At 35.6% G+C, this 23732-nt stretch overlaps 2 protein-coding genes across 2 annotated transcripts in view; one reads left to right on the top strand and one right to left on the bottom strand.

Annotated features, from left to right (window-relative positions):
- LOC120421080 (max-like protein X) overlaps positions 1 to 23732 on the bottom strand; it is a 56056-nt gene that overhangs the window by 10626 nt on the left and 21698 nt on the right. The window lies entirely within an intron of this gene.
- Positions 19162 to 21109, top strand: LOC120421078 (DDB1- and CUL4-associated factor 7). Its single transcript, XM_039584225.2, has 2 exons — positions 19162 to 19415; positions 20000 to 21109. The coding sequence occupies exons 1-2, from the start codon at positions 19177 to 19179 to the stop codon at positions 20841 to 20843; spliced, it is 1083 nt and encodes a 360-aa protein (XP_039440159.1). The 5' UTR covers positions 19162 to 19176; the 3' UTR covers positions 20844 to 21109.

Genomic DNA, 23732 nt, shown 5'->3' with positions numbered 1-23732 from the left:
TCATTTTTAGCATGTTTGGGTTTATTAAAAAATCTTAAGATTTTTTGAAAATTTTCGATGCAAAATCTTTTTTTTCGATACAATTTTTGTTTTTGTCAGATCTTAGATTTTTTGAAAACTAATGATTGCAAAACAACTGAACTAGTGTAAAATGCATTTTAAAACACTTTTTACATTTAAATGTGAAGACTATGGCTTGTTATTTAAATTTTTATATTTTTTTATTTTTTTGCCCCCCCCCCTTGAAATTTTAATGGTTTGTGACATTAAAACCCTTATATATATATTTTTTTATGTTTTAATTGTATCATTGTTGAACATTTAAATTTTTGATATTTTGAATTTTAAATTATTAAAATTTATAATATTGAACTAGTGGTTTTTCAAATATCTAAATTTTAGAACATATATATATTTTTAATTTTTACTTGTTTATTTTTGAAGCTTTTAATTTGTGATTTTTGATGTATTTTTTATATGTTTTGACAAACATATTTTTATTTTAAAATATCTTAATGCCTGTTTTTTTTTGTAACTCAATATATCTTCTTTTGAAACTTAAAGTTTATGTTTTTTCCGAATTTTTGATTTTGTAATTTAACTATTTTTTTTAATCTTTTGGACTTTTCTGCCCGAAAATTTTATAATTATTGTTTGGGAGAATTAGTTTACTTCATTTCGAGCAAAAAAAAAAAACTAAACAGAATCCATCCTTTTAATTTCAAGATTCTGCGTTTAGAATTTCGGCAGCAGAGGGAAATGTGGATTTTTCAATATTATTACATTGAATACAACATTTTTGATACGTTTGTAATTTTCTGTCGCATTCAAATAAGCAAATCCAAAATGTTTGATTCTTTCATCAAAATATCTTGCCTAGGTCAAATGATAAAATGCCTAAAGGTCGAAATAAGTCTGTAAAAAAGTAAAAAAGTTTTTAAAGCATAAAAGTTCTTAAACTTTTTCAAAGTTTATTACCTAAAAATCAAAATTTCTAAACAATAACCTTGGCATGGTTCTAAAAATCATTTCCCACCATTACCTAAAATATATTTTAGAAAATGTGTTACAAATATTAAAGCGGCCAGCCCTACTGCGCTGTGTTAACCACATAGAACCTGAGAACGAACCACGAAATCCACAGATGAGGAGGGATGCGTGGACATACCGTACCGAAAGCTTCGGAGTTTAATATGGATTTGCACGGAAAATAAGTTAAGATTTTTCAACGACCGGGGAATCAAATATTTGTTTTTTTTTTTTTTCCTCTCCAGCGCTCAACCTGCCCACAATCTCCGATGGATGGATGGATGGACTGTCGGACGGTCGACGACGACGACGGTGTTGTTTCCCCGTGCAATGTGCACCTTTTTTCGGGCCAGCTCAGCGCTCTTTTCCCCTTTTTTCAAAAGAACCTCCTCCTCTCCCATCCCCTCGGCAAACTAACTACTGCTACAGAGAGAGCACAGGTGGTCGATCGGCTTTGCCGTAGCCGCAGCCGCTCATCGGTCTCATCAGTCTGACTGTCTGACGCGGTCGGTCTGTCGAAGGTAAGGCAAGGCAAGTTGCGCGCGCTCGTAGCAGGTGCTGCGCGGAGGAGGTTCAAGCCGAAACAGAACGTCTATCGGAATCTCTTTCACGCTCATTTTTGTGGGTAAATTAGAGCCTCTTCATCGCCAAAGTCCACGTTGAAGTCGACGGTCTGACGACGACGATGTGGCCATTGTACCTCTCTCCTCCTGCCCCCTTTCGGTTCTTCAGGTATGAACTCCGGCGACTTGGCTCTCTGCAACATCATGAAATACACTTTTCAATATTATTTCTTGCACTTCTTGGCCAAGCAGCCATGGTACCGCTCGATTTCTGCCCCAGCTGACCTTCTTCTTCTTCTTCTTCCTCTTCAGCTCTTCAAAGTATTGCCACAAAAGACGAGGCCGCGGCGACAACACAAAATCGAACTCCGTCACTTGCTCTGCTCTTGTTCTTGAGTCGCGTTGAAGTCTCGCTCTCTCTCATGACGGGGTTAGAGAGACCAGAACTAACTGCGCGCGACGACGAGACTTGCGGCTGAGCGTGGAATCGACCTCCTGAGCTGGAGCTTGAAGTTCTGTTGATGGGAACGGCCAAGATTATTCGTGTGATCGGATTGGACTTAATAACCGAACCGAAACCGGCAGAGTTGGACGGCAGGCGGCCTGTGTCAAGTGCTGATGATGACGATGATTTGTTGAGGTACAGCAGCGCGCGGAGTGGAATTCAGGGGGTGACGTGACAAAGTCATTCACTTCTGGAAATCGTCGCTGGGGGGTCTGCTGTGCGCTCTGCGGAGATGTGGCGGCGTGAACGGAGGGGGTTGATCGGGAGATTAGCTGATCCGTGAACGCGGATGGAGAGAATAGGAGGTAGAACGTTTATATTTCCTTGAGTAAAGCTCTCTTGGGAAAAATGATCGCAGCAATTGATTTGAACTATTTTTCTTATTTAATATCAACTCTTCACTGTTTGAAAAGCTATTTGAAATCGGGTTATAATTAGCTCATAACAAATTTCACCTTATATAGCTTCAATGCAAACAAACTGTGTCACCATAATCCAAATTTATTTTTGCTAGGATGATGTAAACCAGAGGGAAAAGCCATAACAATATTTTTAGCAAAAAGAGATCCAAAATATAATTAAAACATTTAGAAATTTAATTATAAAAACGAAATAAAATTTATTCCAAATTTTCACAAATTTAAAATAATCATAAAACTCTTAAATCTAGACATTTGACAACTCGATGAGACTCACCAGAGAGTCATTCAGCAAAATCGAAACACGAAATTTTTATTATCTTCTCAAAATGTCTCTAACCTAAAATAAGACCCCGAAATCAATGATGGTGACAAAAAAGGTAGCAGAGCAGTTCTCTCAGATTTCGGTCATTCGCTTTTTTTGTATTGTTTAATCTGACTGAAACTTTTTTGGTGCCTTCGGTATGCCCAAAGAAGCCGTTTTGCATCATTAGTTTGTCCATATTATTTTCCATACAAATTTGGCAGCTGGCCATACAAAAATTATGTATGAAAATTCAAAAATCTGTATCTTTTGAAGGTCTTCGGCAAAGTTGTAGGTATGGATATGGACTAGACTGAAAAAAAATGATGCACGGTAAAAAAATTTTGGTGATTTTTTATTTAGGCTGGTACAAATATTTTTAAAAGTTTTTGTCACCCCCCCCCCCCCCTTCAAAATTGGCCCGAAAAATCAGGGGGCAAAAAAAATATTTTTACAATAAACTTCAAAATTTCAATGAAAATTCAAGTGCAACCAGCTGAAATCAAATTAAAATACATTCTTCTGCGTTTAAAATCATTTTTAGCATGTTTGGGTTTATTAAAAAAATCTTAAGATTTTTTGAAAATTTTCGATGCAAAATCTTTTTTTTCGATACAATTTTTGTTTTTGCCAGATCTTAGATTTTTTGAAAACTAATGATTGCAAAACAACTGAACTAGTGTAAAATGCCTTTTAAAACACTTTTTTCATTTAAATGTGAAGACTATGGCTTGTTATTTAAATTTTTATATTTTTTTGCCCCCCCCCCCCCCCCTTGACTTCGGCCAGGGCCGAGGGACAAAAACTTTTTTAAATATTTGCATCGGCCTTAACTTGTTGTCACTAAAACTTGATTTGCAAAAAAACACTATTTTTTTTTATTTTTTGATATGTTTCAGAGGACATCAAATGCCAACTTTTCAGAAATTTCCAGGTTTCAACTTTATTTTTTGATGTAAAATCAAATTTGCAATCAAAAAGTACTTTAGTGAAATTTTGATAAAGTGCACAGTTTTCAAGTTAAATCCATTTTTAGGTAACTTTTTAAAAAATAATCGAAGTTTCTCATTTTTTAAAATTAGTGCACATCACATTTTTGTCCACCCCTGAAAAAAATATTTTTGAAAAGCTGAGAAAATTCACTATATTTTGCATTTTTAAACTTTGTTGATACGACCCTTAGTTGCTGAGATATTGCCATGCAAAGGTTTAAAATCAGGAAAATTGATGTTTTCTAAGTCCCACCCAAACAACACACCATTTTCTAATGTCGATATCTCAGCAACTAATGGTCCGATTTTCAATAATAAAATATGAAACATGCGTGAAATTTTCCGATCTTTTCGAAAAAAATATTTTCAAAATTTTTAAACCAAGACTAACATTTTCAATTTCAATTTCAATTCGGTTTTATTGGTGAATAATCAAGAAACAATAAATGCTTTTGAGGTACATAACAGAGTTTTGGAGATCCTTTCAGCTGTGTGTCACATCATTATCCATTTTGGAACAATTATTGCTTGTAAATAAAGGTGTCACCAAGAGTAAGAAAAAATATAACAAAAAAACTTACTAAGATTGCAAGGGAAAGGGGATAGAAATAGAGAAAGCTTAGAACTAGATCACAGATTTTTATCCTTTATAGATGTGCTTGATCATCAGCTCCCCAAGGGCCAGGAATTGCTCCGCTTTGTTACGGCAGGTCCGAAACCGCGTCATCATCTCCCCTGCGAGAGCAAAGAACTCTGGTAGGGTAAAGAGATCTTCCCCGGTAACTTCTTGCTGGGCCGCATTGCCGCTACCGGCAGCGACCACGCTGGCGAACGATCGCCCCCATCCAGGAGGGAACGCTGAGCTGTCCGCTGGAACCGTACGATGACCAGCTGCCGGCACGGTTACGCTCGTACTTCGTTGAGGAGGGTGGGATGCTGCTGCTTTCTTCTTCCTCTTTTCCTGCTCCTCGAGGTAGTTTTTCCGTGCGCTGCATCCACGGTAGTTGCTGGTATGGTTACCTCCACAGTTGGCGCACTTGATGCGCGCCTTCGTTTGCTCTGCCTTGTCCCCCAAGTCCGCTTTGCAAGGCAGTGCACACGCCTCAGAGAGGTGTGATTCACCGCACTTCACACAGCGGGGCGGGAGGTTGCAGTTCCGCGAGCCGTGGCCGAATTTCTGGCAACGGTGGCATTGTGCTGCGTCCGACGGGTTCTTTGAGTAGAACCGCCAGTTTACCCAAAACCCGTCCAACGCCTTAGTTCGCCGCAGGTCTTGAATCTTGACGGTGCCACGGTCGAAGTACAACAGGTACAGTGTGTGTGTACCTGTGACTGTTGTCTTCCGCGAGAGGACTTTTATGTCACGCGGCGTTATTCCAGCACCCGAGAGGTCCTTCTTGAGGTCGGAGATCGGGCGGTCTTGGTACCCCTGCAAGACGACCTTAACGGCTGTCTTCTGCACGGGGTCGAATGTGTAGAACTTGAAGTTTTTACTCTTCAGTTTCTCCAGAACCAGGTCGAAGTTCTTTTCGTCAAATGTGTAGACTTGCACTGACGACTTACCGATTTTAAGACAATATCCGAGGCCTTCCAGCAACTCGTCAACATCGTCCGCCAACGTGTCCAAAACAAAAATTGGAGGTGGTCTACGTTCCTTTGGAGAATTGTTCTTTTTTGGCGTCGACACTTTCTTCCGTGCACGTCCGTCATCGTCGTCGTCGTCGGTAGTGCTGCTACCATCGGTGTTGTTGTTTTCTTCGTCGTCGCTCAGCATCTGGAACTCGTTCCTGATGGGGATGTTGGCGGATGTCTGCGCTCACGCTCCCCTGCGCGATGGCGGCCGACACGGCGTTGGTTTGTTTACCTTTTTGCACACGGCCGGTAGACGAACTTCGCGGGTTTTTCGAGGCCGCACTCGAACTGCCACGGCCACGGCCGGCCTTCGGCATGCTGGAGGAGCAAACTCGCGGGTAATCACAATCAACTTCGGCGAAAAATTTCGAAAAAACGGTAGAGCACAGAGCACTTCACTGCTGCTTGCTCTCGTGCGTACACGGAGGAGACTAACATTTTAAAAGGGCGTAATATTGAATGTTTGGCCCTTTTGAAATGTTAGTCTCGGTTTAAAAAAAAAAAATATTGTTTTCGAAAAGATCGGAAAACTTCACGAATGTTTCATATTTTAACATTGAACATTGGACCATTAGTTGCTGAGATATCGACATAAGAAAATGGTGGGTTGTTTGAGTGAGACTTAGAAAACATCAATTTTCCTGTTTTTATACCTTTGCATGGCAATATCTCAGCAATTATGGGTGGTATCAACAAAGTTCAAAAGTGCAAAATATAGAGAATTTTCTCAGCTTTTCAAAAATATTTGTTTCAAAAGTGGGCATACATGTGCACTAATTTAAAAAAATGAAAAACTTCGACTATTTTCAAAAAAGTCACCTAAAAATGGATTTAACTTGAAAACGGTGCACTTTATCAAAATTTCACTAAAGTACTTTTTGATTGCAAATTTGATTTTACATCAAAAAATGAAGTTGGAAAATTTTTGCGACCAATTTTTCGATTTTTTGAAAAAATCAGTATTGATTCAAAAATTCATAACTCGCTCAAAGATTTTTTGCATAACCAATTTTTTTTTTACCGTGTATCATTTTTTTTTTTTCAGTGTAGTCCATATCCATACCTATAACTTTGCCGAAGACACCAAATCGATCAAAAGAATACAGTTTTTTTTATTTTCATACATCATTTTTGTATGGCCAGCTGCCAAATTTGTATGGAAAATTATATGGACAAACTAATGATGCAAAATGGCTTCTTTGGGCATACCGAAGGCTCCAAAAAAGTTGCATTCGGATTTAAAAATACTAAAATTAAAATTTAAGAAAAAATACAGATTTCGTAGAGAATTTCTCAGCATTAAATTTTTAAAAAATAAAAAAAAATAATTTAAGAATTTAGGAATTTAAGAATTTAAGAATTTAAGAATTTAAGAATTTACGAATTTACGAATTTAAGAATTTAAGAATTTAAAATTTGAGAAGTTATTATTTTTCTCTTGATTATTTTTAATTTGAAATTTTCAGAATTTTTAAATTCTGAATTCTTGAATTTTGAAATTTTTAAATTCCTGGATTGTTGGAATTTTGAATTTCAGATTTTTTAATTATTTGGAAATTTAGGATTTTTAAATTATTGAATCGGAGTTTTTTTTTTAAGTTTTTGGATGCTAGAAAAATCAAAAAAAGGTTTAGATTTTTGAATTTCTGATATTTTGAACTTTGATCCTTTTTATTTGATCTCCAAGAATGTTTTAATTTATAAAAAAATCATTCTAAGGGTTAAATCCCATCTAAGAGCCAGCTTCTGTTACGTCAAATCAAGCTCATATATTAGCCGGGACCGTGGTGTAGGGGTAAGCGTGATTGCCTCTCACCCAGTCGGCCTGGGTTCGATCCCAGAAGGTCCCGGTGGCAAATTTTGAGACGAGATTTGTCTGATCACGCCTTCCGTCGGACGGAAAGTAAATGTTGGCCCCGGACAAACCTAATAAGAAAGGTTAGGTCGTTAGCTCAGTCCAGGTGTAGGAGTCGTCTCCCTGGGTCCTGTCCTGGTGGAGTCGCTGGTAGGCAGTTGGACTCACAATCGAAAGGTCGTCAGTTCGAATCCCGGGGTGGATGGAAGCTAAGGTGTAAAAAGAGGTTTGCAATTGCCTCAACAATAAAGCCTTCGGACACCTAGTTTCGAGTAGGAATCTCGCAATCGAGAACGCCAAGGCAATGCTGTAGAGCGAATAATTTGATTTTTTTGATTTTTTGATATTGGAATTTTAACACAGTATGCCCACCGGAACAAGTCCCAATGATCATTTCTGTTACATCAAATGTCTATATCTTGGGGAAAAGTTTGAAATATGATTCACTAGATTAAAAATTGAACGTGACTCAAAACTTAAAACAAAATAAATATTCAGATCTGTTAACAAAGATGTTAAAAAATCATTTGGATGTAGTAATACATTTAAGAAATCCTCAACAATACATTTTGAAAAACAAAAATTTTTTATGAAGATTATTTCGACGTTTCTTATTAAGAAAATACTAACATCAAAATGTTTGCGCTTATCGAAAAAATAACAAAAAAATATTCTAATTCCTGATATTATTTTTCTCTATAAAAACTTGAAAGTAATTTTATCTCTCTCTCAATTAATTAATTTATCAAAATTGCCACCTGCGCGAAATCCGCGCCATCCGTAACAACCCTTTACATGGAGATATCGTGGAGAATTTTCCTTAAAAAGAGGTGCATCATCTTGATCTTGATTCTATTCCCAATCGTCAACCAAGGCAAAATTCAAAAAAAAAATCAGACATGCCACTTGAGTGACAATTGTAAGTTTTTTTCGGATTTTTTACGCTTTTTTACATTTTTTTGAAAACATTTTTAAAGTGGACACCGGTTTGGTAAACCCGGAACATCCTGGAAACATGATTTGTTATTATTATTTTTATTTATTTATTTTTTACTTTTTATCATAAAACCGACTCTTTGGCCAATCTTTTGGAAAATTTTATTTTATAGTAAATTATTACACAGTGACACGACATACTACCCCTAAATGTTTGTGTGGGACAAACTTCAAATGCATTTTTCTCTGCTTGCTGTTTTTGCATATGGGACATTTATGCGATCATGGGCTGTATAAACATGTGAAACACAATAGCTTATAGGACCATTTAGAAAAAAAAAACTCTAGATTTAGTGCATGAAGTTGCAAATTCTGAACAAATTGCAGGACTGTGTAAACAAATCGAACCAAACATTTCATTGGGGCACAGAACCAGAAACCGCGATTCGAGAAAATCGCAGGCGAAAAACGGACGTTTTTTCAATTCCTGTTGAAAAAGAAGCTTGACTGATAGTATTTTAACCCTGCTTTAATACTTTTTAATTTACGTTGATTTTCGCTATCAAAATGGAGCCTAACATTTCAAAAAAGCACGTAACTTTTGTAAACAATAGTGTATCCCTTTCACTCAAATGACCGTTTACATAAGGTGTGAGAGGGACACACTTTTGTTTACAAAAGTTACGTGCCCTTTGGCAATGGAAGGTACGACATCACAATTTGAAACAATCTCATTAAATTTTCCAAGTGTTGTTCATAATGGGCCCTTTCCAAAAATGCAATTTAGAAAAAAACAGCAAGGACACAAAAGAGCTGTCATCTGATTATTGCTTTGAATGTAGCTTATGAGCCCATTTGAAATAACGAGGAATTCTAGATTAAATTTTCAAAAGGTCCTATCTGCATAGGAAACCCATTACGGATAGGTTGTTTTAAAAATTAAATCTAGAATTGAGCGATAATTTTGATAATTAGTAAAGGTTTGCGATAAAATGGTGAAGATAAAATTCTTCAAAAGTGTACTGAACAGCAGTTGCAGTCGCAGGAGCAACTCAAAGTGTCTAGTTCGTCGAAAACTTGGTTTTGAAGTGAATTAGTGTTAAGAATGCCGAAAAACTAACGAAAAAGAAAAGGGCACATCTATACCAATTTATGTGATTTGGGATTAACATCATTATGTGCCCTCACGTATTTATCATATTTTCAATAAGATATTGTTTGCTGCCAATCTGATTCTTGGAGGGGCATGTAGAAAGCGTATTAATGAATGGAATAGTGGATAAGTAACAATATCCTAAGGCAGGGATGCCAGATCTTCAAATTGATGGCTTGTCTATAATGATTATGAACACCTTTGTAGCGAATAAAAAACTACACACTTTGACCAACACATTTTACCTTGAAATATGCACATTTTCTAATATTTTTTTATCTTCGACCAAAGTTACAACAAAGTTTTACAAAATCTAAAATCAGGATATTTTTAAAGGTTTTCTTAAATGTTTAAAGGTTTTCTGAACGGAAGTATCAAATTGAAATAATATTTTATTCTTTGTCTAGCTTCTGTTATCTACTCTAATCAAAAAATCAAAATGGCTTAGATGAAATATTTAGAAAATGCATTTTTTTCTTTAAGGTCCTATAAACCAAATTTAGAATTTTCAATTTTTGGGTGTTTTTGAATACCCCTGACTCCAGGCGATTCTAAATACACCCAAAAAGCAAAAATTGAAAATTTGGTTTAAAGGGTTTAAAAAAACTCTAAAATTAATCATTAAAATTTGACTGAAATAAAATCGTAGAACTCGAATTTGATGCTAAAATTAAGAAAAAAAAATTCTCAAAGATTCAATAATCTGTTATTATAAATAACTACACTAAAACCCCCGATTACGCTCAGGCGTTACGCTTTTTGCTAGGTTGATTTCTCGAAAACAGTGTAATGTTTCTACAATCTTTTGAAATCAATTTGTAGATCTGCACAAGACGTATAAATTGCTTTAAAAAGATTGCAAAAATGTTGCGTCGTTTCAGAGAAATCGACGAAATACAAAGCGTAACGCCTGAGCGTAATCGGGGGTTTTAGTGTATTAATTATCTTCTTTTAAAGTTTTTGTCAAGACTCTAGTCCAAGCCTTCTGCTTAATATCAGTTTAACTAAAACTAACACAGTTTGTATGGATTATTTCTATTAATTATATTTTTCCTACAATTACTTCCTTGACCTGATAGAAACTGGTAAACTAACAAGTTATCGTAATAAATTAAAGCACAAATTACAAAAAATAAAGAAATCAAATCTTCGGATAATCGAGTCTGAACTGTATTATAAATAATAAATATTAATAATTAGTATTATGAAAATTTAGTATTTAACGACGGAAAATTTTGATAATCTAAAATTCCACAAAATAACGAATTCGTTTTAAAATATGTACTCAATTTTTGTTATAACTTGAAATACGTGTTTCATAAGACGCATTTTTGACTTTATAAAAATTCGAATATCGAATAGTTATAAAATTATTTTCATTGCTTTTACGAATAAAATTAGTTCAATTCAAAACGCGTTAAAAATGCTTTAAAAAACGCTAAATTTCAAAACACGCAAAAAATGATTTCCTTCGATTGCACCCGCATTTCCTCCCAATTAAAACTCTCGCAATTTGTTGCGTCCTTCCAAAATGTTGCTCCCCACATTCATTGCATTTTATTTTACTCACCGTTTTTTCTCTCTTTTGCTCCCTTTCAGCACCTCTTTGTCGCACCGCAGCGTCTCAGCTTCTCTCTCTCTCTTTCACTCCATCACGGCAGCCGTCACTCTTCTGCAACTGCAACAATGTGAATTAAAAGGTGTGCTGTGTCTGTATGTGTGTGTGCATGTGCGCGATTCAAGGGTGACGGACGCGGGTCCACGTGGGGGGAGGGTAAGGAGAAGTGGGTGGGCGGACGGGTGTCGGAAAGGTGAATGTGAAACACTCCAATTTTCTTCCTCTTCTTCTTTTCCCACCCAGTCACAACGCAGTCTGTGTCGCAAACACACACACACAAAAAAAGCTTTTTTCTCGTCTTCTCACGCACACACACTTTTCTGCTCGGGATGTCGCTTTTTTTTTCGTTTCTCAGGACGCAAATTTCGTCGCTGAGCCCTTTTCCGTTCTTCCTGCTTTTGTTTTCTTCTTGCTCTCTCTCTCTCCCTTCTCGGTTTGGTTTTCTTCCTGCTGCGCTTACCCAAAATAATGCGTAAAAATTACGCAGTCAAAAGCCGCCGCCGCCGCCGTCGCCACAGGGAAACGGGAATCGGTTCCGCGGGGGCACATGCAATGCACTCACACACGCAGCAAAGAAAAAAGAAGAGGAATTTTCCCCTGGTCAAGACTGGTTGGCTTTGCAAGACTTTTCCACACACTTTTTTCTCCTGCAACGCGAAATTTCCGAAACCGATGGTCGCGACGAAATTGCTCGACAGAGGGAAAATCTAAACGAGATTCCCGAGAATCAAAAAGAATACTCAAAAAAATCCCCGGAGAGAAAAGGCGCAGCGAGCGTAGCGTACAACAGCACGGACGGACTACGAATTGTGAATAAAAGTGGGATTTCGACGTCGTCGTCGTCGGACGATGCGATGGCATTTCGTGCGAGAGAGCAAATGTGCGCGGTGGGCGAGAGAAAGAGAAGTGAGATGGGGCTTGACAATTGGTGGTGTGAATGGGGCTGAACAAGGATCGCGAAAGTTTTGGAAAGGTCGCATAGAGAAAAATCTAATGTTTTTTTTTTACAATGGAGCCTACACGCGAAAAAAAATGATTGGCGGGATTTTTTTAAATGCATTATGTAGAAAATTAAAAATACAGAAAACTTCACATTCTTTAAACCCAAAAATCAAAAATTCATTATTTTGATAACTTAACATTTAAAAAAATATAAAGTTATAAAGTTAAATTCCAAAACTCATCAATATCGAGAAATTAAAAATGAGAGGGTGTGCGTGCAACATGGAGGTCAATTTTTCAAAGTGCCATGGTAATCTTCACAGCAACTTCACAGAAAGCTTAACTCCATGTTGCACACACTCTCACTTTTAATTTCTAGATGAATATATCAAGAACTCTAAACTGACGTCTGAAAGTTGAGTTAAGATTTATTTATTTAATTGAAAACAACGATTAAGCTTTAATTTTATGAAGGAGTAATTAGGCTACGGCCAAGGCTACGGCAACCAAACAAACAAACAAACTCACTCATTTTGACAATTTGTCTGCGTTGTTTGTTCGCCAAAATTTGGTTGCAGAAGCGTCGGCTAGCATACATTTTGTCTGGTTTGCGAGTTTGCGAGTTGGGCAAACTGTCAAAATGGATTCTCATATTCAATGCTTTCCAGCATTGTGAAACATACCAAAACAGGGAAAAACAAGCTTTTGCTCAAATTAGTTCAAGCATCTACTTTAAAACTTTTTGATGTCATTCAAACTGTCTTTGTGCTTGGAAAAATAATTGTTATCAGTGTGTGCAATAAACTGAGATTTTTAAACATAATATTAGGAACCGATTCCTAAATTTTAAAACTCAAAACTTCTCAAAAGCCGCATTTTTGCAGACATCTTAAATTACAGAAAATTAGACAACTATGGAGCAAATTTTGAGAAAAAAAAATCATGATTTGACTTCCAGAGTAAAGCTTCGGATAATCGAATACGAACTGCATTTCTATAGAGTTTTTTTAAAGGTGCTATAAGTTATTTTCTTTCATATATTTAAAAAAAAACTCTAGATTTGAATCTTTAATTCCCAGATTTATGAATTTAATGTTCTTAATTAAAAAAATGGCAATATTTTTTTAAATTTTTAATGAATAACATTTTGAATTTTTGATTTTCTAAATTTTTACCTCCAATTTTTTTGTTTCGAAATATTTTTTAGTTGTCTTTGATTTTTTAAATTTTTTATGTTATAATTTTTTTGCATATTTTTTTAATTTAGATTTTTTGAAACTTGAATGCATCGTCGTACCTACACGGAGAAAAAAGAGTTCCCAAAATCGTGAACAAGCGTTCATGAAAATGGGAACCACGAACAAAGTGTTCAAATGCCATGGTATACGTTTTTCAACATCGTACCATGGGATTTGAACACTTTGTTCGTGGTTCCCATTTTCATGAACGCTTGTTCACGATTTTGGGAACTCTTTTTTCTCCGTGTAGGGGTGGGCGACCACCAAGGGCGCCAACCCTTGGGGGCGCCGAAATCGATGATTGTACAAAATTTTCTTGTCAGCTATAATTTCCTCATAAGATATTTAAAACAGAAAGGGCGCTGGATTATGAAATAGAATAACAAATAATAATAATTGATAATTTGGTTTAAAATGTAAAAAATATGGTCATATTTTGAGCTTCTTTGAAAAAGAGATCATTTTAACATTAAAACATGTCCCTTTCTTTTGAATTTTTTTACCTTCTCGAGTTAAAAAAATGCCCTTTGAAATATTTTCAGCTCGATTTACCCTTTTATAATCAACTTCGTGCATTGAAATTTGCATACTCTTTTTCAAAATACTAGAGTTTTGAAATTGGAAAACTGCTGAAAATTTCCCCAACAAGACCAACATTATTTGTTTAAGAAAAAAAGTTTTTCAGAGCACATCACTTTTCCAGTATTAACGGTATACGCATTTCGGAAGAAACCGGTCAAGAAAAAAATCAAATGGGCAGCAGCGGCAGCTAAAGCAAGCCAGAGAGGGTGAAGAAAAGCCCCAAGAAATCACTCCCTCTCCTTTGTTCTGCTGTTCGTAAAGCCATTTCTTGACCCCTTTCCTTCCGATCAGCGTACTAGCCTATTAGCTTAACCTCGTGAGCAACTCTCTACGAAATCGGCCGATTTCGACCATTTTTATTTTTTGTATTTTTTTATTTGACTCAAACTTTGTGGGGGCCTTCCCTATGACCAAATAAGCTATTTTGCGTCATTGGTTCACCCATACAAGTCTCCATACAATTTTGGCAGCTGTCCATACAAAAATGGTATGTAAATATTCAAACAGCTGTAACTTTTGAGTGAATTTTCTGATCAATTTGGTGTCTTCGGCAAAGTTGTGGGTATTGTTGAGGACTTTTGAGAAAAAAATAGGTACACGGAAAAAAAAATTTGCAGATTTTTTTATCAACTTTTTTTTCACTAAAACTCAATTTCCCAAAATACGTATTTTTTGATTTTCGAGATTTTTTGATATGTTTTAGGGGACAAAAATCCGCAACTTTTGAGCCATAGAGAAACATGGTCAAAAAATCTGCCGCCGAGTTATGAATTTTTGAAAAAATAGTGATTTTTGGAAAAAATCGAAGTTTCATGCAAAAACAAGTTTGACATTATTTTTTAATGCAACATTGAATTTGCAATCGAAAAGTACTTTACAGATTTTTTGATTAAGGGCTCCGTTTACAAAATATAGCCACCGAAAGTTTGATTTTAGCGAAATATTTGCAGTTTTTCAATTTTTAAAAATAGTGACCATGAGTGACCATTTCTAAAAATATTTTTTTTGAAAAGTTCAGAAAATTTGCTATAAAATTGTCTAAGAGACATTGAAGATTGGACCTCTGGTTGCTGAGATACAGCGGCTTAAAGAAAAAGAAACACGAAAATTGAAGTTTTCTAAGTCTCACCCAAACAGCCCACCATTTTCTAATGACGATATCTCAGCAATTAATGGTCCGATTTTCAATGTTAATACATGAAACATTCGTGAAATTTTCCGATCTTTTCGAAAAAAATATTTTGAAAATTTTGAAATCTAGACTAGCATTTTAAATGGGCGTAATATTCAATATTTGGCCCTTTTCAAATGTTAGTCTTGATTTAAAAAATATCAAAAATATCAATATCAAAATATTTTTTTCGAAGAGATCGGAAAATTTTACGAATGTTTCATGTATTAACATTGAAAATCGGACCATTAGTTGCTGAGATATCGTCATTAGAAAATGGTGGGCTGTTTGGGTGAGACTTAGAAAACTTCAATTTTCGTGTTTCTTTTTCTTTAAGCCGCTGTATCTCAGCAACCAGAGGTCCAATCTTCAATGTCTCTTAGACAATTTTATAGCAAATTTTCTGAACTTTTCAAAAAAAATATTTTTAGAAATGGTCACTCATGGTCACTATTTTTAAAAAATTGAAAAACTGCAAATATTTCGCTAAAATCAAACTTTTGGTGGCTATATCTTGTAAACGGAGCCCTTAATCAAAAAATCTGTAAAGTACTTTTCGATTGCAAATTCAATTTTGAATTAAAAAATAATGTCAAACTTGTTTTTGCATGAAACTTCGATTTTTTCCAAAAATCACTATTTTTTCAAAAATTCATAACTCGGCGGCAGATTTTTTGACCATGTTTCTCTATGGCTCAAAAGTTGCGGATTTTTGTCCCCTAAAACATATCAAAAAATCTCGAAAATAAAAAAATACGTATTTTGGGAAATTGAGTTTTAGTGAAAAAAAAGTTGATAAAAAAATCTGCAAATTTTTTTTTCCGTGTACCTATTTTTTTCTCAAAAGTCCTCAACAATACCTACAACTTTGCCGAAGACACCAAATTGATCAGAAAATTCACTCAAAAGTTATAGCTGTTTGAATATTTACATACCATTTTTGTATGGACAGCTGCCAAAATTGTATGGAGACTTGTATGGGTGAACCAATGACACAAAATAGCATATTTGGTCATAGGGAAGGCCCCCACAAAGTTTGAGCCAAATCAAAAAAATACAAATAAAATCCATTTCCGGTTTTGGTAGAGAATTGCTCTCGTCTAAAAAGCTTTGATAATGAAAAAAATCAATTAATAACAAAAACATATATTTTATCATGGTACATTTGTTTAGTTTTGCGCAATAAATATTTTTTCTAGAATATAAAAATTTAATTAAACGAATTAAAAACAAATAAATAAATTCTAAAACATAATAAAAAATTAAAATAAAAAATAAATTCATAACTTATTTTTATTAGTTCCTTTTAGGTGCTGCGGCCTAGACCGAGGAACGATAATACAAAAAATAATAAAACGAAGATGATCATTTTCCCGCACCATGTGTCAACAAGTGTGCGATAAAAATAAAATTATGAAATATATTATAAAGCATCGTATGGGCAAATCACTCAAAATTAATTTAAATTTCTTATCTTTATATTTTTTTACCTTTTTTCCAACAAACGAAAATTCGCCAATACTTAGAAATTTTGGAAACTTATGACAAACAACTGGACAGGTGTATAATGCATTTTAATACACTTTTTTCATTCAAATGTTGAAACCGTGACCTGTGATTTCAATTTTTAAACTTTTTTTGGTCAGAGTCGAGGGTAATAAAATTCAAAAAAAAAATTGCAAATGCCTGAATTGATTTTGACGCAATTTTGTTCTGCAGCTGCATGTTTAAAAATTATACAATAATTATATTTTTCTTTCAATTTTGAAGAAGGATTTTTTTCTTTTTTCGTTGTAATTAATGAAATTAAATCCAAAGCCAAATCAGCTAATTATTTTACGAATCTGGGAAAGTTCTTTGCTCATACAATCAAATTAATACTAGATCAGATCAAATTATGCAGGCTTAGGAATATAAAATTAGCTTACAAGTTATAGCAATATTTATCATGATTAAGCATTTAATTCTGTGCATTTATCTGAAACAAAAATTAAAAAAAAAATAAAAACCTGCTATCATTATCAATTTTATGAAATCTGAAAAAATATTCAGCCAACTATACTACTGTAGTAAATTTTCAATTCAACTTATCTTATGTTATTTGAAAATTAAACATAAAATAACTGTGTTTCTGAATTTTAAGGTATCCAATTGCAATTATAAAATCAAAACCTCGATCAAAACCGAGGTCTAGGAGGTCTAGGAGGTAGTTAGCTAAAAAGTTCATTTTTCGAGTGATTTTATAGCCTTCCCTCAGTAAGGTGAGAAAGGCAAAAAAACTTCACAGTCCTTCTTGACAGAAAAGGTTCTTCTTGACAGCTCAGAAATAATTTTTTAACGTGTTTTTAACCGTTGTATATAAAATTTTACATGGGGCTTTAGGACCCATATGTCCCTAGATTTGTCCTATGTTTTTCGGTTATGTGCCTGACATATACTGTTTAACTCGGGGTTTTACTTTTTTTTATTTGAATTGTTAAATAAACATAAATATTTAAAGAACTAATTTTCATCAGCAAATAATTTTAAGTTTAATTATTGTTTTAAATTTTAAATGTTCAAAAGAAAATCTGACAAACGCGTCTATGGCGTCTATGACAATTAGATTGCTGATATTATTGTTTACAGCGATAAAGCTTATTTTTCTGAGTACAATGACACTTTGTACGACCACAAAGAGTTTAAAATGGATTTTTAAATCAATTTTGAAAAATTAACCTCGCGGTCCTTCTTGACAGAAAAGCTCCTTCTTGACAGCTCGTTCCAAGGGGACCATAGTTGATCCATCGAAAAAATGTTTTCTTGACAACTTTTTTTTTTTTTTTTCATTAAAATGAAAAAAAGTGATCAGAAATGGTTTTTAATCGTGTTTTGTACCGTTGTACATAAAAATTTACATAGGGCTTTAGTACCCAATTGGGTCCTAAAATGAAGCTTAGATTGCTGATATTATTGTTTACAGCGATAAAGCTTATTTTTCTGAGTACAATGACCCTTTGTACGACCACAAAGAGTTTAAAATGGATTTTTTAATCAATTTTGAAAAATTAACCTCGCGGTCCTTCTTGACAGAAAAGCTCCTACTTGACAGCTCGTTCCAAGGGGACCATAGTTAATCCATCGAAAAAATGTTGTCTTGTCAAAAAAAATTTTTGCATTAAAATGAAAAAAAGTGGTCAGAAATGGTTTTTAATCGTGTTTTTTAACGTTGTACATAAAAATTGACATAAGGCTTTAGTACCCAATTGTTTGATTAATCCCTCGAACCAAACATTCAGCCCCCTTCACACCGCGCAAACCAAAAACCATCCTACCTTGCACACATCAAACCACCTTGCCCCCAAAACGCCAGAATCCTTTCAAAGAGGGATTTCTTCTTCTTTTCGCGTCGTCGTCTCGCCGAAGAAGCCGTCAAAGGAAAAAGGACAGCCTCTCTGGGCAGCAGCAGTCGCAAAAATCGAAAGGAGGAAAAAACAAAAACACTTCTCTCTTGTGTCGTGTGTGCGTCTCGTCGTCAGTGGAATTTCCAGGAAGGTTCCTTTGCCGAGGGTGGCCATCGTCGAACGGAACAGCAGCCCTACGTGACCACGGATAATTAGGGGGCATCTCTTTTTTTTTGTTTGTTGGCGGAAGGAAGAATCGGGAGAAAACGGGGCGAGGTGAGTGGCAGTCGTCTGACGTTTCTCCGCTGGCATGGCCAACTAGATTGTCTCTTCTGTAGGTCGATCGTGACTAAAAAGCTAGAAGCGAAAAAAAAAACAAGACTAGAATCGTCATCGCCGCGCCGGAAAATAGTCTTTGTTGTCATCGGCGTCCCCGTCCTCTCTTCCCCTCTTTCGTTCCGCGCGTGACCAAGCCGGGGCCGGGTTAAAAATAGAACCGCGGAGCGCGCGGGTGAGTGCATGATTTAATTACGTCCTCCAATCTGTGTGTTGTCCCGAATTTGCCTTTCAATCGATTCGTACGCGCGAGAGAGATTTTAACAGACAGATTGCGCAAACACTTGCCCAGCAGCGGAGACACATTTTCAGCAATGGAAAATCTAAGAAAAATCATCCATCTTTCCAGGAGCCAACCGGACATCCAGCAGGGACCACGCCAGCAGCATCACCGGAATCAGCACAGATCGCCAGGGGCTTCGGCGGCATCGAGTTCCGTCCAGCAGCAGCATCATCACCATCACCTTCCGGGAGTGATCGGAAGTGGGCTCAGAGGAAGAGGACTTCGCGGAAGTATCATGTCCGGAACGACCGGCGGGGGTGGGAGTGTGGCAGGGGGTGGCGGAGGTGGTGGTGGCGGCGGCAAGCGCAAGGAGATCTACAAGTATCTGGCGCCGTGGCCGCTGTACTCGATGAACTGGTCCGTGCGGCCGGATAAGAGGTTCCGGCTGGCGCTCGGGAGCTTCGTGGAGGAGTACAACAACAAGGTGCAGATTATCAGCTTGGATGAGGACACGAGCGAGTTTAGTGCGAAGAGGTGAGTATCTTTTTTCCAGGATAGTTGCTGAAAGGTCTCGAATATTGTCTGAAAATCGGTAAATCGTCAGCGCAAGTGATTACACTGAACAAACTGAACTTCCATCCTGGCACCGTCAAAATCCAAGACCTTTGAAGCTGTCTGCTGTCCTTCGATCGTGGCTCCGTTAAAATCCAAGATCTTTAAAGCTGTCTGCTGTACTTCAATCGTAGCTCCGTCAAAATCCAAGACCTTTAAAGCTGTCTTCAGTACTTCGATCGTGGCTCCGTCAAAATCCAAGACCTTTGAAGCTGTCTCCTGCACTTCGATCGTGGCTCCGTCAAATCCAAGACCTTTGAAGCTGTCTTCTGTCCTTGGACTGTGTCTCCATTAAAATCCAAGACTCTCAGTAAGCTGATGATGAAGCACATCTACAAATCTTAGGCTGCATCAGAAGACATCGGAACCTAGCTTTCTATCTCTATCTATTTTCTTGAGTGTTCGCCACAGGTTTAAGTTAGTTTTGTTCACCTATCCAACGACGTGCCTTTCAAGCCGCAATGATAAAGCAAGGGCCAAAATACTGATATCTATCGATCCCGCAGCACCTTCGACCACCCGTACCCGACGACCAAGATCATGTGGATCCCGGACTCGAAGGGCGTCTTCCCGGACCTGCTGGCCACCAGCGGGGACTACCTGCGGGTGTGGCGCGCCGGCGAACCGGACACCCGGCTCGAGTGCGTGCTGAACAACAACAAAAACAGCGACTTTTGCGCGCCGCTGACCTCGTTCGACTGGAACGAGGTCGACCCGAACCTGGTGGGCACGTCGTCGATCGACACGACCTGCACGATTTGGGGCCTGGAGACGGGCCAGCCGCTGGGGCGGATCAATCTGGTGTCCGGCCACGTCAAGACGCAGCTGATTGCGCACGACAAGGAGGTGTACGATATTGCGTTTAGCCGCGCTGGCGGAGGTCGGGACATGTTCGCGTCGGTTGGGGCGGACGGGAGCGTCCGGATGTTTGACCTGCGCCACCTGGAGCACTCGACGATCATTTACGAAGATCCGGCACACACACCGCTGCTGCGGTTGGCCTGGAACAAGCAAGATCCGAACTATCTGGCGACTGTGGCGATGGACTCGTGCGAGGTGATCATCCTGGACGTGCGCGTTCCGTGTACTCCGGTGGCACGGCTCAGCAATCACCGGGCGTGCGTGAACGGGATCGCCTGGGCGCCGCACAGTTCGTGCCACATCTGCACCGCTGGGGACGACCACCAGGCGCTGATTTGGGACATTCAGCAGATGCCGCGGCCGATCGAGGATCCGATCCTGGCGTACACGGCCGCGGAAGGCGAGGTCAACCAGATCCAGTGGGGCGCCACCCAGCCGGACTGGATTGCCATCTGCTACAAGACGGCGTGCGAGATTCTGAGGGTTTAAGGGTTTTCTTTTCTCTCTCTTTTTCCTGCTCTTTTATTAATTGTACATACAAAGACTGATTTGGTTTGGTTTTGGTCCTTCCTCTTTCCTTCCTTATTTCCTTTCCTGATTGTGGTTCCGCATCTTTTGTGCTTAAAGTTTTTTTTTAACAGTTGTCAATCGATGTTTATTATTTGTATATACAACACACACTTAAATTAACACAACACTAAAACATACAACTAAATACGATTAATATATTATGCAATATATTGTGTGACTAAGTTTATTCTGCCCTCTTTGGAGTAATTCTAAAAACAATAAGCAAACAAAATAAAAAGTAAAACAATTACGACGTCAAATTTATAACCGAACCCAACAAACACACACAGCATTTAGCGAAGCGGAAACATTTAGAGAGCGGCCTATTTAGCCAAATTTCTCCAGTTTGATCATCACACTCCAAAAAAGCGGTCTAACTTAGCGAAACCAATAGACGACGAAACGGCCGGTCACTTTTTTCGTTGATTCTTTTTGATTTTTGTTTTGAAGGACGACAAATTTCTATAAAAAACGACAACAGCGGAAAAGATTATAAAATTATGAAGAAAAACAAGAATAAATCAAGATATTTTTAAGGAATGTTAGGAAGTAAGCGTAAAACTCACAAAAATATAATTAAAAACATACTGAAAGTATAGTCTAACTTAGCTCTTAAGTCAAATTAACTTATCTCAGCATGCAATTGGAACGGCACACAGTAAAAAGTAAGAAACAAAAACTCATTTAACTTTGATGTTTAGTGACATACATCCTGGCTATTGCAAGTGTTCGTGATTTTTAAATCAATGATCTAAATATTTAGATTGCTAATCAAAACATTTGGAATAAAAGATTAATAAGTAATTTTTTTTGTTATTTGAAGATTCTTTTCCGAAATTTTATTCTACTGAAAAAAATTGTTAATTGTTAAACTAAAATAATTTGTTATTGAAAGCATTTTTATTTATCTGGATTTTTTCAAGTTCGATTCTTTTCATTTTCGATTTTATTATAATTTTTGAGCAATCTAAATATTTCGAACGGTGATCTAAAAACAAAGCGGATTCGTTAAATCTAATTTCGAAAGTTTTAGAATTAACGAAATTAATTGACAAACTGACGTTTACACTTTTAAAAATCAAAAAGTTTAGTTTTTTTTTTAATTTTGTGCAAATTAGCTTTCGAGAATTAAAAAAAAATAATTTAAATAAACTAAACAACTATTTCTAAAAAAAAATGATCTTCTAAAATTTGAAATATAATTCTTTGATTTTGTTGATTTTATGTTGAAAAAAAAAAGTCGGAAAAAAGTTACAAAATTTGTTGTTAGTAGAGATTTTTCCTGACTTTTTTTTTAATTTTCAAATTCATTTTTTTCCAATTTGTAAAATTTTCAATTTTAAGACTTAAAAACATTTTTTAAAAGCTGGAAAAATTCAACAAACTTACTTCAAACTATGTATGGATTACTTTTAAATTGCGAGCTTCTAAAAAACGTATGTTTTTAAATTTGGTATACATTTTCAATTGCTGAATAAAAAAGAAAATTAAAAAAAATCAGGAAAATGAAAAAAAAGCTTTTTTCAAACTATTTCTATTAGATTTTTTTTATTTCGAGCGTCAACATTTGTTTTATATTCAAATGTTGTTAAATTGTTAATCCTATGAATTAAAAAAGACATATGAAATGTAAAAGGGTTTAAAAAAATTCTGATTTTTTTTCAATTTTGGGTTTCTAAAATTCAAAAAGTTTCTTTTTACATTTTTTTATTTTTTTAATTAAATTGAAAACAAATGGTAAAAAGAAAAAAAAACTTTTCAAAACTATATTTTATGTTTTTTAAATTTGTTCGATTTTTGATTTTGAGGATTAAAGAAAATAACTGTAAAAAAGTTAAAAAAAAACTTCAATAAAACTTTTTTTTCAATTTCGATTTTATAAAATTCAAAAAGTATTTTTTAAATATTCAATTCTTGATTTTACAAGACTTTACAACTTAGTTGCAAACTTTTTTCAATCAGGTATTTTGCCTGATTTTTTTTTGTTAAATTCAAGCCTTTCAAATTATTTTTTTTTTTCAATTTGTAATTTTTTCGATTTTAAGACTGAATAAGAATAAAAAAAGGCTGTAGAAATGTGACAAACTTTCTCCAAACTATTTCCCTATTTTTTAATTGCGGGCTTCTAAAATTCGTATTTTTTAACATTGGTAAAGCTTTAATTTTCTGAATAAATAAGAATAGACATAAAATCTGGAAAATCTATTTTTTTAAATTTCAAGCTTCTTAAACTCGTTTTATTTTAAAATTTTGTGAAATTTGCAATTCTATGAATTGGAGACGACTTAAAAAAAGAAAAAAATATAAATATTATTTTTCTGATGTTTTATTTCCATTATAAGTATCTTAAGATCAATAAGATTTTTTCGCATTTTTGTAAAAAAAAATATAATAAAAATGTAAAAGATTGAAACAAATGGAAAAAAGTAAAAACCTTTTAAAACTTTGTTTTACTCAACAAGCTGGAAAAAATAACAAACTGTTTTTAAACTATTTTTCCTGATTTCTTAACCAAAGAAGACTAAAGAAAAAACAGGTGAAAAGCAACAAAGTTCAAACTATTTATTTCGTGTTTTTTTTCAATTTCTAGTTTCCAAAATTCGTTTTTTTAAATTGTTAAATTTCATGCAATTGTCTTACACGAAACAAAAAATCTGGAAACGTCACAAACTTTTTTTTAAATATAATTATAAATTGAGAAGGTTTTTCAAAATTATTTTTACCTAATTTTTTTCTAGCTTCTAAAGTTTGAAAAGTTTTTTTTAGTTCTGTAAAAATTGTTAAGTTTTATTTTTTTTAATTCAGTAT

This window comes from Culex pipiens, chromosome 1, assembly GCF_016801865.2.
Source record: "Culex pipiens pallens isolate TS chromosome 1, TS_CPP_V2, whole genome shotgun sequence".
Classification (NCBI taxonomy): domain Eukaryota; kingdom Metazoa; phylum Arthropoda; class Insecta; order Diptera; family Culicidae; genus Culex; species Culex pipiens.
The sequence above is the reverse complement of the archived record's forward strand: the minus strand, read 5'-3'. Positions and strand labels throughout refer to the sequence as shown.

Coding starts and splice junctions, on each gene's coding strand:
- LOC120421078 (XM_039584225.2), top strand. CDS start 19,177: ATGTCCGGAACGACCGGCGGGGGTGGGAGTGTGGCAGGGGGTGGCGGA. Junction 19,416..19,999: donor AGCGAGTTTAGTGCGAAGAG/GTGAGTATCTTT, acceptor TCGATCCCGCAG/CACCTTCGACCACCCGTACC.